Source organism: Bactrocera tryoni, chromosome 1 (genome assembly GCF_016617805.1).
Source record: "Bactrocera tryoni isolate S06 chromosome 1, CSIRO_BtryS06_freeze2, whole genome shotgun sequence".
In the NCBI taxonomy this organism is placed as follows: Eukaryota; Metazoa; Arthropoda; class Insecta; order Diptera; family Tephritidae; genus Bactrocera; species Bactrocera tryoni.
In genome coordinates this window covers 80272667-80300551 of record NC_052499.1, presented here as the reverse complement: position 1 = coordinate 80300551, position 27885 = coordinate 80272667, and the positions used below count along the sequence as shown (strand labels likewise).

Here is a 27885-nt window from a genome sequence, read left to right as displayed (position 1 = left end):
GGCAAATGTCAAGCAATAGCTCAGCTGTATAAATCAGTTATCCGCCTTCTATACAAATACATTTTGTATGTAGGTGGAAATATGTCAGCATAAGCTACGCAGTCAATTGAGTTGAGCCTATTTGTTATGCTTATCGGCGATGTAGACCGGCGTCTTAATAAAATATGTTTGCATAGCATACAAATAGGCGCATACCCTACTTGCCTTATTATTAATGTTAGTATTAGAATATTTATTCCTCACTTCTTTCTCAAATGAGTGGGCATTCATTCTGAATTTCATACAGTGGGCCTTATAGTTATGCATGTCGTACAATTTTTAATTTAAAATATTTTCTTTAGAACTTACTGGATTGACTGATTTTTTATGACAGATATCACCAGAACCAATAAAGGTTTAAAGGCAAATTTAGAAAATACCTCTATTATACAATTATACTTTCCTGTATATATGCTTTATATATTACTGTCTGTTGAAAACAGAGCTATATATAATTAAGCCATAAATTAAATATTTTTAAAGCTTATCCGCTCCTCAAAGTATTATTTCCATTACTTTTAGGGAGTAATGCAAAACAGAGTATTTTCATTTTTTTACTTCAAGCAATGTGTTAAAATCGATTCCTAATATATTCTCTCTATTAACAATGCCGCATTAGTTTATTATAAAATACTATAGGTCTGCTGAATTGGTCCCAAATGATAAATTGCACACATTTAAAAATTATTAAATCTTATCTAAACAAAAACAACCTGCAAAGTTATGCAAATTAATCCTTGACCCACATACAGTAAAATATTCTTCCTGCAATTTATTACCAAAAAGTATGGCAAAAGCTTGTGTACTTCGACGAAAATCTGTTCTTGTTCACACTTGTTCATATATGCAAATAGCACTTAACGGGCTATTGACAAAGTTTGTAGCAATTTTTAGCATAAAATGCAACAAATATACACGCCCATATATATACTAACAAATTTTAGAATCGTGTATCGCAGATAAAGAATGCGGTGAAGCACCTACACAAATATAAATGTGAAATAAAATAAAATGAATGAAGAGCACAAGCGTTTATATGGTTAGCGGATAAGGACACGAAACTATAAATTGATTATGTTATATTCAAATTGTCTCTTTTAAAACTCGAGCGTTTTAAGCAGAACGCCTCGAAAAAGTCTAATAATTTATTTTTGGATAATTTTTAAAAGAACTTTTGTTAAATATTTATAGTTTTCGTAATTTCTGATGTCTAGTTGCCATTTTAAACTCTAATTGGCAGTCAACGCGAGTATATGATTGTTGCTTAAGAAACTCAGAATTTAATTATGGAGTTGCTTGATTATTTACGTTCCTTACTAATAAATTTATATTTATTAAGCGATAATAACTACAACAGAGTTTCATAAGCACTAGCTCTAAGAAAAGATTCCACAATTTCTGGCTCAGTCACTATTTCAACTTACAGCACTGGACGTCTCTAGTAAAATTAATTTTAAAATTCTCAGAACAAATAACAAAATTATAAGAAGGAATAGAAAGTGGCTCCTGTCAAAAGACCAAGAGAATTTGTTTTTAATTTCAAGAATTTATTTCTTTTCAACATTCTTTCCTCGTCTCTTTTGACGAGTACACCTGTCTGAAAGTTTACCCAAACAAACTTTAAAGCAATTTTGTCAAGTCTCCACGACACAAAGAAAATTTTATTAAAAAATGAGAATACTAAATTATGCAAAACCTTGAAATTGCTGATCTTCCTACTCAAAGCAAGTAGCGAAGAGGCCTTGCTCAAATTTCCACAAACAACAAAAGTAAATAAATTCTAAGAATAAAAGCAGTCGCCACCTAACTGTCACCTAAGTGACAACTCGGATTGTAGATTGTTGCTAATAAAGTGCCGTAAGCTAGCTTTAAACACTTACTTAATTTGCGGATGTTTGATATAATCATAACAATAATAAGAACAAACACTACAATGGAGAGAAGCGCATAAATGGGCGTTTATAGAGTCGTTAATATGGTACAGCAAGTGGCAGGGGAAGTGAATAAATGGTGAAAGAAAAAGAGCGAAATCATTCACCGTGACATGTAAGCATCAGAGCAAACGAGAAAGAAAGATAAATGAATGAAAGTGAAACATATGTACTTGCGAATGTGTTAATGAAATTATTTGGGAATGTGTGGTGTCATTTGTGGAACCATACATGATTTTCACCCTCTGTTGGCTAGTCATGCGAATCTAAATATTTTCAACAAAATGTTTTTGTTTTTCTTAAATAATGAAACTTACTCAATTCAGTAAACAAGGACGTTTGATGGAAAAAAGTTTTTGTAGATGTGTGATGAGTCGTACTCAAGTACTCAAGCGGTTTGCACTTATTAAAAGTGGTCCTGTAGATGTAAATGATGACCAAAGGCCAAATTGTTAAAAAAAGTCCCTGAAATTGTTGTTATGGATGCAATTTTTACTACGAGAATGTCGGTTAAGGGCGTAAATACGTGGAAAAATTGTATTTTTAAGATTTTTACTGAAGATTTGGATAGAAGAACAGTCTGTACAAGTGCTGTTACTCACGAATTAAACTAAGACCACGAAATTTAACGAGTTATTGCTGAAAAATGGATTTCTCTCAACAGCATCACCTGCATTCACCTGATGTATCACCATGTGACTATTTTCTATTTCAAAAACACGAAATCAGCATGAAATAAAAGGAGCATTTTATAACGATATCGCAGCCATTCAAGCGTAAGAAACCTTGGTGCTGAAAATTATTCCTGCAAATGACGTAAATGACAATATGCGCTGATTGATTATTCCAAACCTTGTATTGCGTCTAATGGTTGATCGCGATTTATGGGAACACCTTGTAGGTGCAATGCCTCATTTGAATGCTGAACAAATTCCGGTTATCTAAAATCTGCAAACAAAGGGGAAATAAATATTAAAAATACGAGTTCACACAACACTCATTAAACAGAAGCAATTAAAATTAACAAATACTTAAAAGCCATTGATACAATTTGAAAAAAACGAGGAAAAAAAAATATTAAAAAATGTGTAAACATGCAAGTACAAATCTCTAAAATCCCCCGCCTTGTGTGTGTCACTCCGTCGGCGTCGACTAATTAGTTCACTTCACTTCGACTGAAATTGACGCATCCACAACAAATAAAAGCAGCTGGAAATAATTTCTCAATTGCGAACCTGAAAGTACGTACAGACAAGTTCGAGCAGATTATTTTTTGAGATTAAAATATTTATGTGTTATTCTTCAAGAACCGCAAGTTCTTAAGAAGAAATCTATAAAAAGCAATTGTTTTGATAAAAAATACCTTTGGTTTAAGTCAATGTACTTAATGAGTTGCTGAAAATAAAGAGTACTTTTAAGTGTTTCTCTGCTTTTAATTTTTTGTCAATTGGTCATTACGAATTTTGTGGGCAAAAATTAGTAAGACTTTTTAATTTTTATTTTGAGCGATAACCCATTCGTCGCTATATTTGATTCTAGGATGGTATGACTGTCAATGGCATCAGTGTCAAATGTCACATCAAAATAATTATTAGCGATTTTTACGTTAAGTGAAATTTTTTAAAAAAGATGTTCCATTAAATTTTGTGTGCCGAAGTAATGTAGGAGAAGGCCTTCAGTAATAACTGTTTGCCCCGAGAAAGTGTTTTTGATTGCTACAAATTATTCAAAAAAGGTCGAGAACGCGTTAACGATAAACATCAACTGATGATCAACACATCAATAAAGCAAAGGAATAGTTGCTTGTGGATCGACGATTAACAGCGAGAATTCTTAGTGGCATCGTTGAAATATCTAAAGGATTAGTAAAAGCATTTTGAAAGATAATCTGGGCCTAAGAAAAGTAAAAGCCCGATTGGTTTCGAAATCACTAAATTAAATCATGAAACATATTATTACTGGCGATGAAGCTTAGATCTATGCTTACGACCTGCAAACAGACGATTCGGCCGATAGAATATCATGGCAAAAATGAGCCGCAGCCGAATAATCACGTTAAAACAGATAAAAAATCAAGTGATATTTTTACAATTTTCTTCGATTATCGAGGTGTGGTGCACTCCGAATTCCTTCCAAACGGCCAAACTGTCAACGAGGTATGCTATTTGAGTATTATGACTCGTTTGCACCAAGCTATTCGTAGGCATAGGCCGTAGTAATGGGCCGTCACTTACTGCACTGATTCTCCGTGAGTTTTTCGTAAAATTTTCAAACAATATCGTGTCGCTGCCACCATATTCGCCTGATTCCGCCGCTCTTCCAAAAATTGATTGTAACAACTGTTTCGAAGTTTGAAAACAACGTTGGTACAAGTTTCGTGAGGTCAAGGGGGATTACTTTGAGGGGCACGACGTAGATTATGAAGAATAAATTAAGAATTTTAAAATTATGATCAAAGCCTTACTATCCTGTGCTCATAGTAGTATATCTATATAAGAAAGTCATCATTAGACCGCACTGCCATTAAGTAGATATACTACCATGAAGTTCTCTAACCAACTTATGTGTCATTTGGGGATTTTTCATCATGGTTATGTAATTTTTCCTGCACTTAGAAATTTTTGTTAGTAATCATCGTAGTTTATTGAAAAAAAATTCTAAATGTTTGAACTTTGAAGAAAACTGCGCCGAAGTTCTAATACCTTTCAGTTTCGGTTTGAGGTTTTTTCCAAGTAATTGATTTTGGCTGGTCCGTTTGAATGCGATAGTAAACCGATCTGAACAATTTCTTTGGGTTGCAAAATTTAATGAAGACATATATCCAAATAAACAGGTTTTCAATGGACTCAGCTTATCTTACTGATCATTTACATACTAATTTTATAAGGTCTCCGACTTTTCTTGTTAGCTGTAACAACATTCACGGCCAACATTATACTAGTATACCCTGCTCAAGGTATAATTTTTGATTAGAATATTATTGCTGTAGTTGTACATATTCTTAGTTAAATATTTGCCGTCCAATCAAAGCAACACAAAGAAATCGCTGCAAAAAAAGAACAGAATCAGTGTTCAAATATGCAGAGGATATAAATATCACAAATATTTACATTTCAAGTATTTTATTTATATTGAGTATGTGTGCTAGAATAATATATATTCCTCTTCTAAATACAAACAATGGAAAAATGTTTATCGATAGAAAACACAGGTCGTGGAATCCACGAAAGGAACAAAAGTGAAATTTATGAGATGTATTTCGCTTTCCGCCATTCACACTTGTTTATAGCCTTTGTACATATTTATTTATGTTATGTTTGTATCAATATTCGCTTAAGTATGCGTTATGAGATAAAGTGTGCATATAATCATCAATAAGTGATGTCAATAAAATTTTATATTATTGGCTTAAACATCAAATTAGCATCGTTTTTGGAAATACACACTCACACAATCGCACACACGTGTATGTTTTGTTCACAAAACTATATACATACATATGTATTTTTATTTTTCCTGCCAGACATCGCTGATTTACATTATCTACCTATGTAAATAAATCAATATGATTATGTGAATTTCTTATTAAATGCCTTGAAGAGGTTAACAATAAAGCAATTAAATTGAAACTGCATTGATACTTGCATACTTCTGCTACATATAAGCAATGACTGGCCATTTAGATGTATGTTTGTATTTTTAAGAGCTTATTTGAATTAATACGCATCTGCTGAGATAAACATTTAATTTGACAACAAAAAATCAATTGCTTCTTGCCACATCTCTTGACTTTTCAATTTACTTCTTTGTAGTCCATAACATACTCAATAACAAAACAAAATGGCGCAGTTTAGTATTTCTAATACTTTATGTACCCTTCTACTTACTCGAGCTTACGACAATGCACTTGAATGTTGTGATCAACAAGGCTTATAATAAAGCCAACACCCATGTGTTAATAGTTTAAGCTCCTCGACCGGCCATTCCTGTAGTTTGATGCCGACTCAGCGGAAAATTGCAATTTCATGCGTGTTTATGTAGAGAATGAAGGAAGCTTTTAGTGGTATTTGTAATGCTTTGTAATTGGTGTATGGATAGAGTACAGATGAAATAAAAATATGTATGCTAAGTGTTAAAGTAAACTTGAAGGGCAAACGCTGAGTGCAAAATAGTGTTTATGTATGGATGGGTGTGTATGTGTTAGTAAAGCTTATTTTCAAGCAATTTAAAGCACATTTTGTGCATCTTTTCCAGCAAGTTGTGACTTGAAGCATGATCTACAAGACAAGAATTGTTAAATGAATTTTTAAGACAAATGAAGTACATGGTTATGTTAGCTATGTTAAAAGTGTATTCTGGGCAAGACGCCAAATTTTAGGTATCTTTTCAAACAAAGATACAAAAATGACAAAAATCTTATAAGATTTTTATTGACATTTAAAGAATAAAAAAGCTGAAAATATTTTAATTTTATAATAAAAATAGAAGAAAACTAAAAACATTTTAAATGACTCATTTTGGAAGATTTTACCGATATATTTAAAGAATATCTAAAAATAAAATACACAACAATAGGAAATCATCCAATTACTAACCGGTTTGACCTGTGCCAAAGAAAACAAACTTCAAAATAGACTTTTTCGAATTTTTTCAAAACACTAAATTAAAAATTTTCTAAAATCCGAAAGAAAACCCTATAGAAAATGTAAAATAAAGATTTTTGTCAAATTGAAAGCACCGGTTGTATAGAACCGGAGATATCAGTGTTGTTAACCACCTGGTATATGGTTTCGAAAAAGGCTTTTGAAGTTTCTGCCGTCCGTTCAAACGACAATAACTTCTGGAATAATTTGAATTTGTTTAGGGAGGTATGTTTGAATATGTAAGCTATCGAATAACGAAAAGAAAATGTCTTTTTTCTTTAATTTCTAGACAAGAATACCATTTGAAGAGCTGCATTGAGTCAATGTGAATTACAAAGTCTGACAAACTTATTTCTAATTATCGATCAGCTTAATATGTGTACGCATATATGTATATACAGCTGTTGACAGTTAATTAAAAACGCTCGCTGAAGGGTTAAAATAATAAAATGTTTTGATATACCGTTATTTATATTTCTAAAACCTTTGCATTGTTTGTTCTACTCTATTTACTACCAAATTCGTTCAGTTTTGTAGTTGTACAGTTGAAGTTCTTTTAATTTTTTCCCAAATAGTAAATACTTTACTATATTGAATGTGAATAAAGTGTGACAGCTAATTATAAACAGGTGTTTAAACAATTAAAATTCCTCAAATTGATTTCTGGTAAGGGTGTGTGTTTCCGGAGTTCTGCGTGTGAAAATATGCGAAACATGTATTACTTTCCAAGGCTTTTAGTGAGCGTGAAAGGGCTGCAGCTGTACACATGCCTCTACGTAGTTATACATTTTGACCTTCGTCGATTTGGGAAAGATGTGAAAAGAAATTCTCGAATAAGGTGTAAAATGCTAACAAAAATTTGTTTAATGCACTTAAGCATATATAGAATTTTGAAGCTATTTCCAATGTCGCACGCAAAGAAAAAACCCTGAAAAACAGACAACATGAAATAGACCGCGGACGTAATACTCAACTCGCGAAAAGTTGACCCAAAAGTGTTGAGTTCCACTGATATTTTAAACGAAATTGGAGCCGCATACAACGTCTGAGTATCCCAGAGAACAATTGCCCATCGTTTGGTCGTAACCTGGGCTTCACGCAGGGCAGCACGCGCCATTACTGGGTTTCGTGCATAAGCGTGACAGACACTAGTTCAGTATTATTTAATAAACAGACATATATGTACATACATACGAGTATAGCCATCGGAATGTTTTATGCATGTGTGGTTTCAAAGTGCCAAATCACCAATGCGTTCTCTAAATTTTGAGCCAATTGTCACCGTACTTATTATGCTAGCTATTGTTGTTGATGATGTCGCTCCTGTGTGTCATCTATTCGGACGGTTACAAGCGTGTGCGGTTGAATACTAATGCTATCGCGTGTTAGCCAAGCGCGGGGCATGCGAATATAGCTGCCAATAAGCCACACATCCACATTCACTGCGAGAAGGTACACATACATATATACAGACTTGTGCAAAATAACTGTGATGTGTGGGTTTTAGCACTGTTTGATTTGATGCCACATATGTGTCCGGTGTTCCGTGCGGTCACGATTGACCACCAATTTAAATGTGATTGTATTCCGTTAAACTTATAATATCTGCGCGGCATTTTTAAATTTGTCGTGCCGTAAATTGGTTCACGCGTAGGTACATGGTGATTATAAACCGCAATGCTACTTACGATTTCCCACTAAAGTACCAAATTATATTTGCATATTTCATTACATTTGCTCCTGCGTGCATTTGAGCGCACATATCTTCAGTTATTTGTTCATGAATGACGCTAGTGTGCAAGTGAGCGTCAAATTTGTGTTTATACCTCATTTAATATTATTATTTTCAAAAATTGGTCTAATTAAATTCGACTGTATAGTAGATACACGCACATTTCTATTTATATCGCAGCAAATGCTGTGCTCCAGTGCGTATACGTAACCAGCGTCATGGGATTTGATTTGTTCACAAATGCATTCAGTATTATTTGCGATATAAAATAAATAATAAATTTAGTTTTAATAATATGTAAATTGTGCATTAAAACAAATAACGAAATTCGAAACATTTCATTATGCAATGAAAATACTATTACACATTTCGATTTATTTAATTTGCGAAATATATTAGATTTGTAAGTTGATTATTTCACTTACCAGTACATAAATCAGAAAACGATTAATGTGACGGCATAAAATTTTGCAGTAAAAATTCCTTTAAAGTGTGCTACTTTATCTCCAAAAATTAAGCAAATCCAACCAAAACTGTTCAAGCCGTAGGTACCGAATATGTGGACTCCGGTACCTATAGTTGACTTTTGACCGAAAATATCGGTCAATGTGTGAGATATACAATTGAAATTCAGAGATAATTCTTTCCCGACAATAGTATCTCTGTGTATCAAAAATTGGTTGAATCGGGGCAATACTTCTTTGAACCTCCGTATACCTATTATAAAGATTTCCAGAACTTCCAGATGACTTTACGTTGGACATATCGGCCAATATTTGAGTTATCTCAATGAAAATTACAAAGCCTATTTTACTCATAACAGGGTATCTGTGTTAATAAAATAAGTAAATTTGAGCGAAAACTTGACATACATACATATGTATATATAAATTGCTCCAAATGATTTGTGATTGTGTCCTTGCCTTTTCTGTTTTAATGAAACTCAGCACCATATAGCAAAGTTTATCCCTTTGACAGCTGTTACTTGATTTACGCTTAATTTGGTTTCCGATTTCATTACAATTTCATGCAAATTAATTATCAAAATATTGGTTGTGTTCTCGAGATGCACTTTCCGAAATTTTTTTTCAACGATGATACTCAGTTTTGCTTAAATGTTAAACATTTGGAGAGATGATAAGTCGTTATTGAGATGCCGTTACTTTCTTGAAAAAGTCCTTGTTTGGTGTGCTTTATGGGCAGAGGGTTTCATCGGTTCATATTTCCTAAAAAAAATGAAGACTGCTATAATGATACAGTCAATGGATACAGTCTTGGCTCTAACAAGACGGCATTATGTGACATACAGCCAACGAAAAAATTAATTTATTGAAGCACACTTTTGAAGGGCGCATTATATTCTGTGGCCTCCGAGATAGTGCGATTTAACACCACTGTACTACTTTTTGTTGCGTTTATGTGAAGTCGCTTGTCTACTCAGATAAGTCCGAGACGATTAACGCATTGATAGAGAATTTTCGTCTTTTACTGACATAGGGCTCTAAATATTGCAAAAAGTGGTCAAAATTGGACTTCTCGGCTGAAATATATTCGAGCCAGCCAGACCGTCACTTGCCTTAAGGATTTACGTGGGTTTCCTCGGGTAAAATACAGTCTATTGTCATCAATTTTTTTTCATATAATTAATTAAATTAGAATTTTTTATTATTACAAACAGGCATTGGCAAAGAAACTCTGAAAGTAAAATAAAATGGCAAAACCTTAACTTTAGAAACAAGCTAAATTTTTGGCTATAACATTAAACTGGTATCTGCGTTTTATTTCTATTTTAAACCAATGTCTAAAATAATCACCCTACATAATGTACAAGCTGTGAAAATATATCTGTTAATCAACTCGTCGACCAGCTGTTAGTAGCAGCTACCAGTTAATTATCTGCTCGTCTTCTAACAAGGCCACGGGAAAGTTTTTTTTTGTGGTTCTCCATGATTTATGGTTTGTGTCTGTATTTTTGTCAATATTTTTTATATCATATTCATTTCATATGATAACAATATGTTTATCTGTCACGCGTTTGTCAAATAATGGGAACACATTTGGGATAAAATTTACTTTAATAATAAAATTTAACCAAAAGGAATAGTAAGCCAAACTCGCCTAAGAACTGAACAAACGATGCCAAGTGTTCAAATTATTTATGTTTTTATGTTTCTTAATTTTTTTTTTTGAATATTTCGTATATATGAAATAGTATGTGACCAATGTGTCTAATTATTTTTAATTTCAATAAGTAATTAGAATTAAACTCGTGTGGTCGCGATATCCTGCTGTGGAAAACTAAGCGAATGGTTATATATATTATGAAAGTGCAAACATACATGTACCCACATAAATACACAAAGTGTAGAAAAATATATATAAACCCAGATAACTGTCCAATCCCATTACCATCAATCGACACATTTGATTGAGCATTGAAACAGGTGTCACGAGCGACATAAATTATCACATAAACGAAAGCTACAAACCAAATCACATATCTACATATGTACATATATACATATATATATTAGTATACATATGTAAAACACCGCATTTATTAGAAAATATTTCAGACACTTAAGTGTAGTTTAAAAATAAGCTAATTAGTTATACTGGCATGCGGATCTATCGGTTTCGGTATCTAACCAATCACCAATAGAATTTTATTGCGCTCTTGTAAAGAATTTATTATACACAAATGCAATATTTAGTTGAAGCAGGTAATTTATTCATGTTTTTCTCTTCCATGGAAGCCACTTCAGTGTAGTCTCCACATTTCACTAAAGTTATTTCTATATTTGTTGTTTTTATTGCTAATTAGCTGCTAATATGCGCTTGCATCCGTTACCTTTCAGCGATTAAAACGATAAATCAGCGAAGTTGGTGTGAAGTTAGTGAGCACGTGCACCTGCTAATGATTTGCATTTAACTAATCCTTGTCTTGTGCATATAATAGGGTATATCAGTTCGTGTTTTTATAAAAGTTATTTTTTCCAAACACATGCTAGTATTTAGTACAGAAGATTGATGCCAAACTAACAGCAAACAGTCAGAAATTTATGCTAATAAAATATTGCGAAATAATTGGAGAAACCTGTTTGTGCCTTTTGAGAAGCGCTATGTAGTATATATGGATGAAATGTTAGAGATAAATCGAGTGTGTTGTTGATACAAGTAATACCAGGTGCCTTTAGGTGTCAACCAGACTTAATTTTTACTCCATAACTCATACAAATATCAGTGTGGCCGCGAAAAATTTGCTCTTCTTTACTTAAAAACCTTTGCGCATTCAATAAAAATCGCAAGTCATTTCATTTTTTGCTTAAAATACTTTAAAAATGTGCCTTTTGGCTTTATGAAATTATGAATTTTTCAAAAACTCAAGATTGTTTCATCAACAAGTACGTAGTTTGGTCTCCAATTATTTTGCATGCTCTTAATGCCTTGTGAGTGCGAGTGACAAGTTCTTGTGTTATTCAAGATATTTCTAAGGTTGACCCAGTAAGAGCATACCTTAAGTATTTAAGATGAGAAAAGCTAGGATAAACCTATTATTCAGTATCCAAAACGTACTTTTGGGTAAAAGCACTGAACTATATTGGTAGGAGTTCCATAAATATGTAGATGTAATATTTCAACTCTAGCTGTGGTTATAAACAAGCATAGATAAAGTGTCTCTGCCTATTATGTACTCGTATGCAGGCACTTGCAGAGTACTTGGAGTAATACAACTTGGCTGTCACGTACTTAATAAATATAGTAAATTTAGAACCCATGTATATAATATGTTAATACTGTTGTTATTGTGTGACTAAAACAAATTTCAGCAAAGTTAAATAGTCACCTTGAAGGAAAAGTCAACCATCAAGTATTGGTATGCTAAATAGAATGAGCACCGAACGCACTGAGCGCGCCAAAATATCAAAAAAGTCCACAAAATAGTTTTGAATGACTGTAAAATGAAATTGTTCGAGATTTCTGGCAATCTAAAGATATCAACTTAACATCTTCATCATATCACTCACGAATATTTGGATATGAGAAAGCTCTGTGCAAAATACAATATGTATGGATATAGATCAGCGCTTCTATATATAAACTCAACTATAAGCGTCGTAGGAAAGCGAACACTCCAAAGGATACGCAATCTACTTATATTAAACTTAAAGTTCAAACTTTGAATAATTTAGTAACAACTTAAAGCACGATTTATATACATACATATATGTACATATATCTATAGTAGATAGCTCTATACATTCCATCCTCAGACATTTGTGCAATGTTGCTGAAATGTTGACATTGAATATGGATCTTGAGTTTCGCGTGGCATTGGCAATGACTTGTTGCATTTAATAATGTATCCATATATAATATAGGTATAAAGAAAAGACTACCAGCCACACTACTGTAGTTATATATGCGACTTTCTACGTCTTCTGCGTGAGTTGTCTACTAAGGCGCAATAAAACTTCGCAACAGAAATAGACTGTCGATAAGCAATGACATTCTATTGCCATAATCTCCATTTTGCTGCACTGATTGTTATTTCTATGAACTTAGTATTCTTGGAAATGGGTTTTCACATTGTCACGAGGCTATAAATAAAACGAATTGCATAATCAATCCATTTGATTAAAATGTGATTCTCAGTAAAAAATATGTTTCTATACTTTATTGCGGTATGTATGTATTTTTGATATGTCCCATACTGTATCCATCCCATCAAATCGTTGCACTCAGTCTTCCAAATAACCGTTAAGTGATTTATGCTTGCAACACGAGCCGCTCTATTCAATTTATTGCTTTTGTCTGGCCATTTGGTCACAGCTAGTCTCATAAAACTCAGCCGCAAGCTGAATGGAAAAAGAAACAGAAATATATGCATAGATAAATTTCTATTGAAATATATATGAAATATATATCACGTGGAAAATAAACAAAAGTTCATTGATATGTCCTTGCACCCGCGCTTAAGTAAACATAAACACAATTGCAGCCATACATGCGCCATTACTTCTATCTTTCAATGGCTATAACATTGTTTACCAACTAAATTGGCAATTCTCCGGATATGCGCAAGCAAATGATCATTCAATCTTTGTTTCTTTTTAATTTATTCTAAATCACGTTCAAAAATTTACAGATAGATATATCTTCAGTATTCCTGTAGCTATTAATATGAAATCTATACAAGAGAGAGCTCGCCAAATGAGCAGTTTCTTGATGAAAAAAAGACAGATGCAAACTTTCATACCAATGTCTCAAAAACAAGGTGACCAGTTCGTATAATAACAGACAGACAAACGGAAATGGTTAAATCGACTCAGCTCAACATGGTGATCATTAGTATACATAAATAATGATCAATTTCAAGGTTCTCTTCTTTTTTAAAGAAAAAACACAAAAAATTCCAATTTAATAGGAAAATTATCTCTATCAAACGTTGGTCGCGGATACGTCTCAGATGGTCCATCTTTTGAGTCCAATTTTCGATGACTCGTTCGAGCATTTCGACTGGTAACTGGTGAACGACACATTTGATGTTTTGCTCCAAAACCTGAACCGGATTGTCCGTATAGACTTTAGACTGTACATATCTCCACAGAAAAGTGTCTAACGCTGTAATATCACACGATCTTGGTAGCCATTACATAACATGAAATTATCTGCTCACCGTAGTGTTCTCTCAATAAATTCATTGATTAATGCGAAGTGTCGGAAGTGGCGCTCAATTTCAGGCATCAAATAGTCGATTATCATAGACCGATGATTCCACCGGCCTACAAACCACACCAACTCGTTATTTTTTCTGAATGAAATGATTGCAGGTTCTGAATGCAGGTTGTGACAAATGCGGCAATTTTGCTCGTTAATGTACACATTGAGCTTGAAATGGGCATCATCGCGGAACGAACTTTGGCTCGAAAACCTCAGATCTTCTTGGAACTTTTCAAGAGCCCATAGAGCGAATCGATGTTGATTGGGAAGGTCGAGCGGCTTCAGTTATTGCACAAGCTATGTTTCAATTAAAAATCTCGAAGTAAGATCGTCAAGTCGTTCCATACGTCAGTCCTAATTGCTACGAACACCGCCGAATCAACCCTCCACTGCCTTCGAGCTACGGCTGCTATGATTTCATCACTGGACGTGATATATTAGGACGAATATTATCCGATAATGAATGCTGAGTCTCAAGATGGGTGATGGGAGTTGGATTCTTCAACAGTAAAAGCATTTAAAAGCAAAACTTTTTTGCCATGCAAAGTAACAGATAAATTATTATGATTAACATTTGCGCAAAACATTTTTGGGAAATTATGTCAAATTCAGCAAAATTTTCGCTAACTACTCACTTGTGTTGATGACCAAGTTAGGAGCTAAAGAGAGAGAAAATGAGCAGAAAGTTTAAATCCACAATGTAATAAAATTAAAAAAAATTTGTTGAGTGGCGACGTGAAAGTTCAACTGCGGACACTCCGTGTGACTAACTCATTTATTTTAGCGACTAAACCGCAATTTGAACTCTTTGACTTTAGCGGCTTAACTGACGCTTAGTCGACTAAGCTACATGTGAGCTATGGACGGTTTACCTGTATCACTTTGCTTAAAGCGTCGTAAAATTAATAGGCTTCTCATATAATCCCTGCTCATTTCGGCTGTTGCGCCAGCAAAATTCTAAAGTACGGTAAGACCGAAAATTCCAAGCAATAAAGCGAAATCGCCTAGTTCTGAAAAAGAAGCGCACTGTGGCAAACCATTTCAATTAACCTTAGGTGTTGGTACTTGAATGTCACGAAGAAGCATGGGCTCAGCTAGAAGTGTAGGCGAACAAGTAGGCGAAGGAGAAATGCATTTTCGCAGCCACAACTGAGCACCCACGCACAAATACTTTGAGTGGTAGAAGATTTCAGAGTTTATTCATTTTGCTGACAACGAAAATCGTTAAAGAAATTTCGCTTGAAATTAAACTCACACTTTCGCAGAGACAGAAAGGGAGTCATAGAAAGGAAAAGTCGTTAATTTTCAGAGAAAAGAACGTGTGAGGAGAGCTCTAAAGTGAAATTTGAGTATGTGTATGTGTTATATACATATGTATGTCTTTATTATCAGCTAGGAAAAACGAGTATAAAAAGTGTGTTAATTTAGAATGTCGGAAGGTTTAATTTTATTTTTTTCTAATTACGCATGTGTAACCTTATAGCCTTGGGCTCAAATATATACATAAACTATACATATGTAATGTATGACGGGTTGAACTAACCCGTGTAGTATAAAACTGTGTAAAACAGAAGCGTAAACATAGAGTTAGAGTTATAGTCAGAGTTAAAGTTAGAGTTAGAGCTAAAGTTAGAGTGAGAGTTAGAGTTAGAGTTAGACTTAGAGTTAGAGTTAGAGTTAGAGTTAGAGTGAGTGTTAGAGTTTGAGTTAGACTTGGAGTTAGACTTAGACTTAGACTTGAAGTTAGAGTTAGAGTAAGAGTTAGAGTTAAAGTTATAGTTAGAGTTAGAGTTAGAGTTAGAGTTAGAGTTAGAGTTAGAGTTAGAGTTAGAGTTACAGTTAGAGTTAGAGTTAGAGTTAGAGTTAGAGTTAGAGTTAGAGATAGAGTTAGAGTTAGAGACAGAGTTGGAGTTAGAGTTTCTGTTCAGGCTAGAGTCAGAGTCAGTTAGAGTTATAGTTAGATTTAGAGTAAGGGTTAGCGATGAAGTTAAAGTTAGTCTGTTTATTTCTCGCCTTCTTCCACCTTCCTTTGTTTATAAATGTTTAAAATTTTATTCGAAATACAGCAATTTAAACTTATTTGAGGTTCCGCTACATTCGGCAATTCTTATGTATGACCTTCTAACTTTAGCTAGTTGTAAACTAAACTTACGGCATACACGAGTTCAGTATGTTTGTAAATTTATGAAGAAGAAAGGAAAGGAGCACAGTCGAACACATACATATGTCTTGTTCCGCCTGACTGCTTGGCGCAGTTGACATGCCGCAAAACTGCAAAAACTCAGACGATATAATACAGTGAAGACGAAGATGTTTTTGTTGATTTTTGTTCGAATAGAAAATACATTTTGGGTAACGCGACACATTATTTTCATATAAAAATAAATTTAAAGTATTTGCACACATTCCATACTTACATAATCACTTTCTTACAGCCAGCATCACGCACCTACTACAGAAAATGAAATTTTACACCATCTAAGCACCATCCCACCCAACTAAACAAGATGTTATCCCGCGCACTTTGGCGACCTCAACCGGCAACGGTTGCCATTGCTGTGAACACTTTTGCCACCGTTTCAACATCCGACGAAGTGTTGCTGTTCGATAACGATACCATCGTAAGTCAAGGTACTACACCAATTCGCCGCTCTTTGCCTTTGACTCATCGTCGTTGGGCGACCTCCAGCAGCTGCTGCAGAGCGAGGCATTCAAGCAGAATATGTCACTGACACTGAACATCTCAACGGAGAACCTGAAGGATCTGCTAAATACTGCACAGCGCAATCAGACCTGGGAGTTGCCGCAGCAGCAGCTATGTTATCATATTGCTATTCGTTTCTGGTGTGCTGGGTAATCTCATCAAATACATTGTTATGTGGCGGAATAAATTTATGCACACCGCCACCAATTTCTATCTCTTCAACCTGGCGGTGTTGGAATTGATGTTGCTGCTCTCAAGTGAGTTTCATTTGTTATGCGTAAGAAAATGTAAAAGTTATAAACAGAACAACGAACTCTATAGGATGACCGAAGCTTTACTGTAGCTATAAAATTATTTTACAAATAATATTAGAGCAGCCTGAGTTTGGGTAATGTAGACTCAACTTAGCTGTAAATAAATACTTCAATGCATATAAGCGATGGATTTCGCTGAATTTCATTTAATGAATTATCACGAGCTCTTTTTACACACATTAACATACGAGTATCTGCATATTTACTTAAAAAAGCACTTGCTACATAGTAAAATGAGGGCACTGCTGTTGTGACTCGTTCATAACTTGGGTTGCTATCATAAAAAATATATTATACGGAATGTGTTTCAAAATACATGCACAAATTTGCTGACTTTATGTAGGTCCTAAAAGGAATACTTCACAATAGTAGTTTAGTTTTGGCCTCTGGTTCTCACTTCAAACATTTAGAGAATCCTATTGTTGTTCTTTTTTGTTTCATATTTAAATAATAACCATTCTTATTCTAATCTTTACAGTTATTGGTACCCGAATGCCTTCCCATTTGCCGATGCAATTTGTATACTTGGTAGTGGTAGCGGAGACAGCCACCAATGCCACCGTGCTAACGATAACGGAATTTACCATTGAGAGCTACATAGCGGTATTTCATCCACTTCGGTGTGTAAAAGTTAATGTTTACTTTTAATAACTACATATATATTTTTTTTTATAATTCAAGAGTTTGCTTTCTCTTAATCAGAAATTACTTACTTGTACCTTTCTTTATAAAGTAAATAATCAACAAGAGGAAGATCATAAAAAGGGTAGCTGACGCGTCCTTACCGCAGAAGACAATGTTATTATTGGATTTTATGTACTTTTCCTTTTTCAATTCCAATTAACTACTTTTGCGATTAATTGCAGGGATTGGAGTGTCAATTTTTAGAGCAGACCATACAATGTTGCTCCTTCACGATTTTCAACTTTTATTTATACACACTACTACTATGAGCAAAAAAGACTTTTCATTGTTCTAAAATTCTTAATTTATTTTTCAAACTCTATGTCGTCCCTAAGTTTTCCAATTCTCGAAACAGTTGTTAAAGTCTATTATAGGCCCTAACTTTCACAATAACAAAAAAATTGAAGATTTTAGTAATTCCGACAACGCAAGAACACAAGTACTTTGCGCGCCAATTATACATAATCCAAACAACTGTATATTAAGAACTTAATCTCGTCAGCTGAGTATTCCCGTAGGGGCCACTGCCAAAAGCATTTTGAATGTCAGCAACTCGCTATTTGAAATTCCCACTATAGCCACGATACTGTTGCAAGTTCACGTTTGCTCGTTTGCTTAAAAGTACCAAATCACCATTGTATTCTTTAAATTGTGAACTATATGTCATCGTTGCTCATGCACCTGCTGCTGTTGCGGTTGGCGGTACTGCTGCGTGTTATTAATTCGGGCAGTTCCATGCTCGTGCACTAGCATATGCTAATGATGTCGTGAGTTAGCTGCGCTTGCTGTTTGCAAGTTCAGAACATATTGAGCTGAACTGCAGATATCTACAAATCCTTCCCGCTAATAGGTACCATTTTAAATGCAATTGTACTCCGTTAAACAAATTATATCCATACGGCACTCGCAGCGGTTTAAATTGGTTTCTGTCTGGATACGTGACGATTACCAACCGAAAGTCTGTTTGTATTCTCTCTCTATAGTGCTAAATTGTATTTGCATTTATTATTTTGGCAAGCTTGAATTTGAGCAAACGTTCACACACACACTAGCTGATATGTTCATCAATGTAAGTGTGTGCTAAAATGTGTTTGCCTGCTTCATTTAATATTATTATTGTCAAAAGTAGGTTTAATTAAAGTCGGCTGAATGTAACATACACACAAAATTTACTCAGCCGTATGAACATCGAAGCGAATAGCATACTCCAGGGTGTATACGTTACCAACAAAATAATCATACATAATTTTCTTGAGATATCGATCTGAATGTTTTACACGTGTTGTTCTTCTCAAGAAGCTTAACGCATTTGCTGTAACCGCAGTCATCGGACTACTATAACATATGGCTGCCATAAAAACGATTTTATTAAAATCAAGCCCTTGCATGGGCAGATTTTTCATTTCTGAAGGGTATTCTAACTTCGAACAGCGTATTTAATCACGTGTATGTCAGTCAAATAAAAATATACTGTCGTTAACATTTATAATAGATATATAATAGTATAGATAGATAATATATTATATACTAATACAAGTATGATACATATCTTAAAATATATTTTTATCGTCGATAATCTTAACACACAAAGACAGCTAACAGTCTCCACATTTCATTAAATTTGTTGCTATAGCTGTAAAATTATTGTTATTGTAGATGATTGACTGTTATTAGGTGCTTGCATTCGTTAAATGTTTTTCGTTTACAATGATAAATAATGGGGTTGAGAACGTGCACCTGAGAACCTCATAAGAACCTCAACAGCATTTCTACAAACTTACTTACTTTGTGTTTGCTGGGGTTGCTATGGCATATATCGTGATTTGCTCGCATTGTGTGTATGTAAATTATGATTAGTTACCATAAGATATTCTGTCAGACTTCCACAACTGCAGCTAACTTTAGGTATAATATATATTATATTGCATTTGGTGCGGATATGTGCTGGCTTCAGTAAATCGAACACCGATATTGAACCTCATTGATGTATCCTTATTCTAACGTACGAGGTACACGTCCATACTTGTATATATTAAACAGCGTGGACTTTTTCATATTCTGGCTGCGTTATTCATTTTGATTAAGTGGATATGTCGGTTAGAGAACATAACTTGTAAATTTATGATATTTCTTTAGTGCATTATTATTTATTATAGGCTGCTATGGTTACGGATATGACTGCTTATCATTCACTGAAGTCATGAATAAATTACAAAGCAATATTTGGGTCATCAATATCTCTAAGTAAACATTTAATAATATCTTATATATCAAGAAAAGTTTAATATTCTAATTGGTGATTAATTTTGAGGAAACCATTTCGGCATTATTTAGCCAGTATATGGGAAGTCCTTCATCTTAATCAAAAAATTTGATGACTTTGTGTAAATGAAAAAAAAAAACCCCAACTTGGCTTAAATGCCAAGATTTTGATATTTTAATCAAAATTTTGAAACCATGTATAACACGAAAAAGTGTCCTACTGGGTATGATTGCTGTTGAGAAAACACACTAATTGCAATTTATACTTGGTAAATGTTCATGTGGATATGTATTACGCCAAGTATAGGCTAATAAAACTTAATTGCTATATATTTGGTCTTTTTATTTATACACCACGCCCTTTCTTATATAGATACACACACATTTACATCTAATTTGTTATCCTCCGTATATTGCGCATTTCATTTATAATGAAAGTCCGGCTAACGGCAAGCTTTTTCTTTTATGACACGTTTTTTGTTATTTGCAAAATCCCCAAGAAATTGGTGTAATTCTTTTCTTTATGCTAGAGATTTGGACTTTATGATGTTTTTCACTGTGGTCATAGAATTTTGATGCGCTTTATCTCAAATATTCTCCTTTCATGTATAGCATGATACAAATTTGCTGCAAGGTATTCGAAATTACCTTTTGTAGGAAACACGGATTTCTACCACACTCAAATCTAGATTTTCGTTCATAATAATAATTGAAAATGGAATTTAGTAAATGCTTACAAATATTCTATTCATATAAAGCAAACTCTGTGAGCTGTGCTCAGCTTATTTCCTCTTCTGAGTGAGATGTCTAAGAAAGAGCAGTAATCATTCATAACATAACAATTTTCACAGTTCACAGAAAAGACTTCCGCGTGTCGATAAGTAATGTCATTGCATTGACCAAGAACCGGGTTTTGTTGCACTGATTGTCATTTCTATAAACTTAGTATTCTAGGAGATGAGTTTTCAGGCAGTATGAGCTTATATGTACTTATACTTATATTGAAAAAAAAAGTTTAATCGATTAAAATGTGGTCTTCAACAAACTTATATATATATATATATATATACATGTTTATATATATTTTGCAAAAGCTGTGTTAAATCTGGTAAATTGTCAATTCATGGTTTCAAATAATCGTTAAGGGACTTATGCGCGCGCCACGAGCCGTTGTCTTCAATTTATTGCCTTAGCCTGGCAACTTCAGGTCACAGCAAGCCGGACAAAATTTGAAAGTGCGCAGAGTGAAAATAACAACAGTGTGGAGCACAAAAATATATGCATATATAGATGTATTAATGGGAAATAAAACCAGCCAGCATTGTTTTGCCCTTGTACTGTCGTTTAAGTACAGATAATCACACACACATGTGCTATTTTTTTCAGTCACGAAATTTCCTTAGATTTAAAATTGCTTACCAAATTAATTGGCAAGTTTGGCTTGAGAAAAGCGCATATTTCAAAGTATTCACTAATTCACCTCGTTCATCGTGATATTTAGATGTGAAACACAATGTTAAAAGTATAACTTTTCTTATTGCAATAAAGTGGATAAATTTTGATCTTTTATCTTTAATGTTTGCGCTGAAAGTTTACGAAACTCAAATTTGTCACATTGAAGCAAACTCAAAACTAAAACGTATACTGTAGGCACTGGTTAATAATATAATATAAGTGACAGAGAGAAGGTGAAAATGAAACTGAACAGAAATTATAAATCTGCAATGTCATGCTATATTATGAAAGCAAGTGCTGGCCTGTACTTTAAACTAAAAACACTCCTTGCGATTAACGCATTTATTTTGGCAGCAAATTAAAATGTCAACTCTTTTAGACTTTACCGGTTCTACTGATGCTTTGACAACAAAGTTTTTTTACCTTTATTAATTTGCTGAAAACGCCGTGAAATTATCGAAGCTCTTAAGTTACCCAACGTTCATTTCGTGTGCCGCGCCAGCAAAATGTTAAAATAGCTACAGCTAAAAATTCCAAGCAATAAAACGAAATAGTCTAGTTCTGAAGGAATTTCTACCAAGAAACAAAGCGCTTTGGCAAACAATTGCAATTAGCCTTAAGTGCTGAGACTTAGAACGACACGCAGAAACGCGAGCACAGGCAGGTGATTAGGAAGACGGAGAAGAGTAGCAGAGTGATAGAAAGAAAGAAAAGCCGTTTATTTTCACGAAAAGAACTCGTAGAGAAAGTTTTAGGCAGTAATTTCATTGTGTACAGATATATATGTACATATGGGTACAAATTTCTTGTAATTTTCACCCATGCCAAAGAAAATGTGTTAATTTTAAATCGTGGAAAGTTTAATTAAAAGTTGTTATGCAAACATGCATGTATATTAAGGTTGGTCAAAAAAAGTAATGTTTATCCACTTGCTATTCTGCAAAATTTGTCGATAGACAACTCTAAATACCGCTAAAAAATCTTTTCCATTTATTTTTTGCATATTATCGGATTGAACAAATCATATCTTGCTTCCAGCTACTCAAAAAATATATCGTTTCTTAGATGCCACAAGGAATTGAATCCTCTACGAAATGTACTCTCATGATTTTTTTGTAAACCAATCCGTTTAAAGTTTGGTTTGGTTTATTTCAAGGCAACGTTTTCTATTTATAAATTGTATAAATCAATGAAAAAAGTCACTTTAGTTCTCTAAGCGTCATTCAATTGGGAGTGGCCAGAAATGATTTTTTAACATATGGCTCTGTGCAGCGAAAAACATCCGTTTCAAGCCAGATTAAGTGAGAAGTCGAGTCATCTCCCACTAGGTTTGAGACCCGCTGTTGTGAACTCGGCTATAACCGCTTAAGCGGTGTCTACGCCAATAAAAAAGAAGAAAATGAAATGGTCTGTTATTTTTAATTTTTGTAATTTACCAAGTGAAACAACATTTATTTTTCCGACCCACCTTAATATGTGTATATACCAATCATACTCACACATTTGCCTCAATATACGCTCCGAATATTTATGTAAAAACTCTCATGCCTTTCATGACTAGGCTGATACAGGACGGATGCGAAATGCGCAACGCACGAGCGTTGGACGAGAGGAAGGTAATCGTTGGGTTATTATTTAAGAAATGCAAGAATTTTTTTTGTTTGAACTTAATTTTATCTAGTATATCCTATAAAACGAGATAATGCATTCTAAAAGACCCAAATGTGTACAGACAGGCAGTAGATATGAATTAGCTAAGCTTCGAACCGCCAGCAGGAAAAAATGTCATGGGATATAACTAAGGAAAAGATGTCATTAGAGAAAATATATGAGAAGTTAAAATTTTATTTAATATTCGAATGTGTAATTCACTGTATGTCATAGCAAACATTGCTCATATTCGAAATTACCTATATACATATATTTATTCTTCAAAGTCGATTAAATTCCGCATTTATTTGGGTTTTAGGTGCATGCAACCACAAATTGTGAAGAATTTTTACTTTTTAAGAGCAAAGTTTCCAAATTCAATACCATATATTTTAGACAGCAATTTAACTTACCTCAAGTTCTTTCAATTCTGCGTTTCTTTCATATGTGGGTTGCCACACAAACAATGCCTGGGGTTTGTGAACTTTAAACTTTAGGTTTTGCTGTCATTCTACAAAATTTACGACATACACGAGTTCGGAATGTTAAAAAATGTGTGAAAAGAAAATAAACCGATGTAGGATAAAGAGCAAAGTCAACACATATATTTTGTTCCAGCTGACTGCTTGACGTACTAGTTGACAAACCACAAAACAACAAAAAGCAGAGGCATTAAATTACAACGAAAGCGAAAATGGTTTTCTGTTTGTTTTTCGTAGAAAATACATGGTTTGTCAAGTTAAAAATGTGGGATATATTATGCTTAGGGTACATACAAACATCATGCAGTAAATGCAAGCAGCTGAAATACTTGTATATGCCGCAAAGGATTGAGTATTTTTACTTCCTTGCTCTGTGTGCCGGGCTGTCTTTGAGTTCCCAATCAACATCATCCTCCAAGAAAATAAATTCAAGGGATGCAAAAGCAAAAATTTAGAGATCAATAACTGTGCAATTAAAATGTAGTCAAATAAATGCGTGTATATTAAAAATTCCGTCAAACTAACAAAGCAAAATACCTACAATCTGGCAATGAAATACCTAGGAAACCCTCTAGCCTAGGCCATCGCTTTGTCAACCCTCGGCTGGCTAAATAAATATTTACATAATTTTGCTTTGACGCCGAAAACAACGCGTCAATTAATGCTACATAAGGCAACAGGGGAAACCACTGGCAAAAGCGGAATGAAATCATTTCTAGTACTTAGCCTTTTTAGTACGAGCCATCCAGGGCAGCATATAGGCGCCGTTATGCAGGCGAAGACAAAATCAACAAGTAGGCGCGTCATCTATTCTAGGTTCCAGGAAAAAGCAAAAGCTTATGCTCCCAACAGTGTTCCACTTCTGATACATGGAAATCAAGATATGAAAATTTTGCTTTGGCAGACTGACTGTGGGCAGAATGTGGGTTGGTTATTTTTGAATTTCTTGTCTTATCACCCGACGGCTGAATTATGTGAGCAATGTGTTTGGAGTTAACAATTATTAAAACAAGAAAAAACATTAACTTCGGTTGCACCGAAGCTAAATACCCTTCACAGGTGGATTTCTGTTAGTAACTATGAGTTCAGTTTGTATGGAAGCTATGTGCTATAGCAATCAGTTCTGAACAAGTTTTTTAGAAATTACCTGCCTTAAAAAATAATCTATACCAAATTTCGGGAATATATCTTGTCAAAAGTGAAAGTTGTCCATACAAGAACTTTATTCCGATCGTTCAGTTTGTATGGCAGCTATATGTTATAGGGGTCCGCTATCGGCTGTTCCGACAAATGAGCAGCTTCTTGAAGAGAAAATGACATTTGGCACATATAAAGTATATACTTTATAGGGTCTCCGACGATTTCTTCTGGGTGTTACAAACTTCGTGACAAACTTAATATACCCTGTTCAGGGTATAAAAATTTGTGGGAACTTCATTTAAGACAGACGATTCTCGTTACATATGTATGTAAAATGAAATATCCTCGTAGTATAGATATGCGAGTAAAATATGTTGGTATTTGTATATATTCATCTTCTATCGTTTCGAATTATTCTCATGTAGTGTTAATCATAGGATTGACTTATTTCCAATTCGCTCCGCATGCCAAGCAATATTAGTTTTTATTTAAGAACTAAGGAACGATTTACTTTATACCTCTCTGAATTACAAATAATAATAATTCTCTTGTCTTTCGTAGGTAACTCGTCAATTCATATTCCTCGGTCGGTCTCAGAGTCAAAGCTATAGCTACAGCGCAATACTGCTATGGAGGTAGATGCATCTACATATTACGTTGAATAACAGTGCTCTAAATCACTAGCACCGTCTACGTGTTATGCAAATACATTATCTCTATCAGCAGGATAGCATTTAAATATGTAACTGCGACAGCGACTGCAACAAACAGCAGCGGTGGAAGGGCAAGTCAAGTGAATGGTATAACTGCAGTGACCGCAGGTAAACAACAACACTGGCAGAAAAAATACTATCACTTGCTTCAGTCTCAACTGTTTGGGTTCTTCAGCGGAAAGTTGCAATCGTAATGATTGCTCCGCCATTAGCAATATTATGGTCCACGCAGCGGGTAATCAGCGGTGATCGCATGTGGATCAGCCCAAAAGAGTTGGACAGCAGAACAGTCAGTATGAACTGGGTGACGTTGGTGAGCTTGCCTGGCGATCAAGAAGCGCTGACTATTCAAATAAGTCATATCCGCGTCTCAAACTCTCTCGACGTAGTATTTAGTAGCAGATAAAGTTAATGAATTAGAATTAAAACATATGATATTAAAATTTACTGTCCAGAGTCAATTTAAAACTAACTTAATTCAAATCAGCCACGTTTAAAACAAAACTACCACAATCTTGCTGTATGTATGTCCGTGTCTGTGAATATTAATTACAGGTCACTGTAATTAAAAGCACCAAAATTTCCATAAGTCATGTGCTCATATTACGGCTGCAATTAATTTATGCACATTTCTATTTGGGCGACTGCAGTCGTTTGGGGACGTCGTGTCCCAAAAGATTCATTGCCGCAGGAGCTGAATAAATTAGAAAACTGTTCTTGGCGTTGATGAATGTTGTAACTGGGTGCATGTGTGCCAGAAGGTTCATTTAATCAAAATAGTGGAATAGGGGAGTGTTTAACTAACTGACCAGGGCAGGTCGCTTAAAATAAGATTTCTACGTTAATGTAGTTTCGTTATCATAGTCGGTTTTATTTATTATGATAACATAAATGAACTATTCACACGTTTCTCACAAGTTGTTGATATTTCATACTTATTCTTTTTTCCAAGACTCTTTAGCTGCAGTTTCAATGCGTTAAAGCTGCATTCGTCGATTTTGATTTACTGTGAATAATTTATTTGACAAAACGCTAAGTCGTTTGGATCCACCAGTAGTTATGACATGTCTTATGATAACTCATTATTGATAGATAATTTTATCGATTTCATTGTTATGTCCAGTTTTAAGAGCTCTTGAGAGCTAGGTATTACATTTCGAAAACAAAAACGTTCTATTGAAGAAATACTCTGGATTGTTGAGTTTTAATTAAAGATATATTTTATTTCAAATATTAGAAAATATAAGTTGATTAAAAATAGAATAAAATAAAAAAGCGTTTTTATTGCATTAATTAGTTAAGATTTTTGATTCTCAAAGCTTTATACAGGTAAGTATTAACTTCATAAAAAGATATATTGACTTCGCACTTTTAAAGCGTTTGAGAAACTCGTCTATTTAGTACTACGTGCAGGTTTCAGACAAGATTTTCATAGCGCTTGGTAATTATTTGTACAAAAATCCAGGGTCTAAATGAAAATGTATTCTGCAAGTGGCTTAAATGAAGATGAAAGGTATAAAAAGTGTAATAAAAATTAAAAAAAGGTAAACAAGTTATATTAATCTGACAACAAAACAGCTTTCTTGACCATTCTTAACCCAAATAATTAAAAATTGAAACGACTTTTTCAGCGTAATGCTTTACTTCAGAGTCTTCTATTACTTCTTATTCTTACATACTTAAGTGTTAACAAATATTTTTGAATAAGCAATCACCGCCCACGATTAAATGCTACTCAGTGCCACGCTGGTTGCCAACCGCACTTTATACCAGACAAATGTGCCACCGTGGTTTCGGATTATTACAGATTAATTAAAACATCATTATCTTCGTCAGCACCGCCAAACGCATCCTTGTATATATTTACAAAAACAACGAACGCGAAAAGTTTAGTAAGTCGCTGCGAAGCTGGTTATCGTACTAATTCAATTAAAGCTGCACCGAGTAGTTGCAGAGCGTGTGTGTGCGACTGATCTGAGAGTGTGTGGTGCACAAATTCCAGCAGACAAAATTAGCATTAGCATTAACATTTACTTTCATTAAGCGAATTACAAACAATTCATATTATTTTCTTACCCTATTTAAATTTCATTGGTCCTGAGGCAGCCCATTGGCCGAGAGCACAGAAACTTTATTTATAGCCACCCAAGTTGTTGATATTTCCTAATTTTCCCGAGCAATTTGTTTTCATTAAGTTTTTATGTAATCTTAAGTGTTTCCTTGTTGCACATTAACCACAACTCGAAAGGGTATTTATTTATTTATTAAACTCCACTCCACACAATGGTGATTATTTTCCCTCGTAAGTTATCAGCAGCATAGCATTTGTTTTCAGCCAAGCCAGCATGTGGACGGTCATGTTTGCCTACACTTTGTCTTCTTCTCTTGCATTTGTGCATCTTTCGATGAATT

General features: G+C 34.2%; 1 protein-coding gene across 1 annotated transcript; it reads left to right on the top strand.

Moving 5' to 3' along the window:
- The first annotated feature begins 16509 nt into the window (after positions 1-16509).
- Positions 16510-26660, top strand: LOC120780759 (pyrokinin-1 receptor-like). Its single transcript, XM_040113015.1, has 3 exons — positions 16510-17030; positions 17566-17707; positions 25322-26660. Exons 1-3 carry the CDS (start codon positions 16946-16948, stop codon positions 25323-25325), a joined length of 231 nt encoding a protein of 76 aa, XP_039968949.1. The 5' UTR covers positions 16510-16945; the 3' UTR covers positions 25326-26660.
- The last annotated feature ends 1225 nt before the right edge of the window (positions 26661-27885 follow it).

Excerpts from the sequence above, each read along its gene's own strand:
- LOC120780759 (XM_040113015.1), top strand. The coding sequence starts at position 16,946 with ATGTGGCGGAATAAATTTATGCACACCGCCACCAATTTCTATCTCTTC. Across the intron at positions 17,031-17,565 it reads ATTGATGTTGCTGCTCTCAA|TTATTGGTACCCGAATGCCT; the intron begins GTGAGTTTCATT and ends TAATCTTTACAG.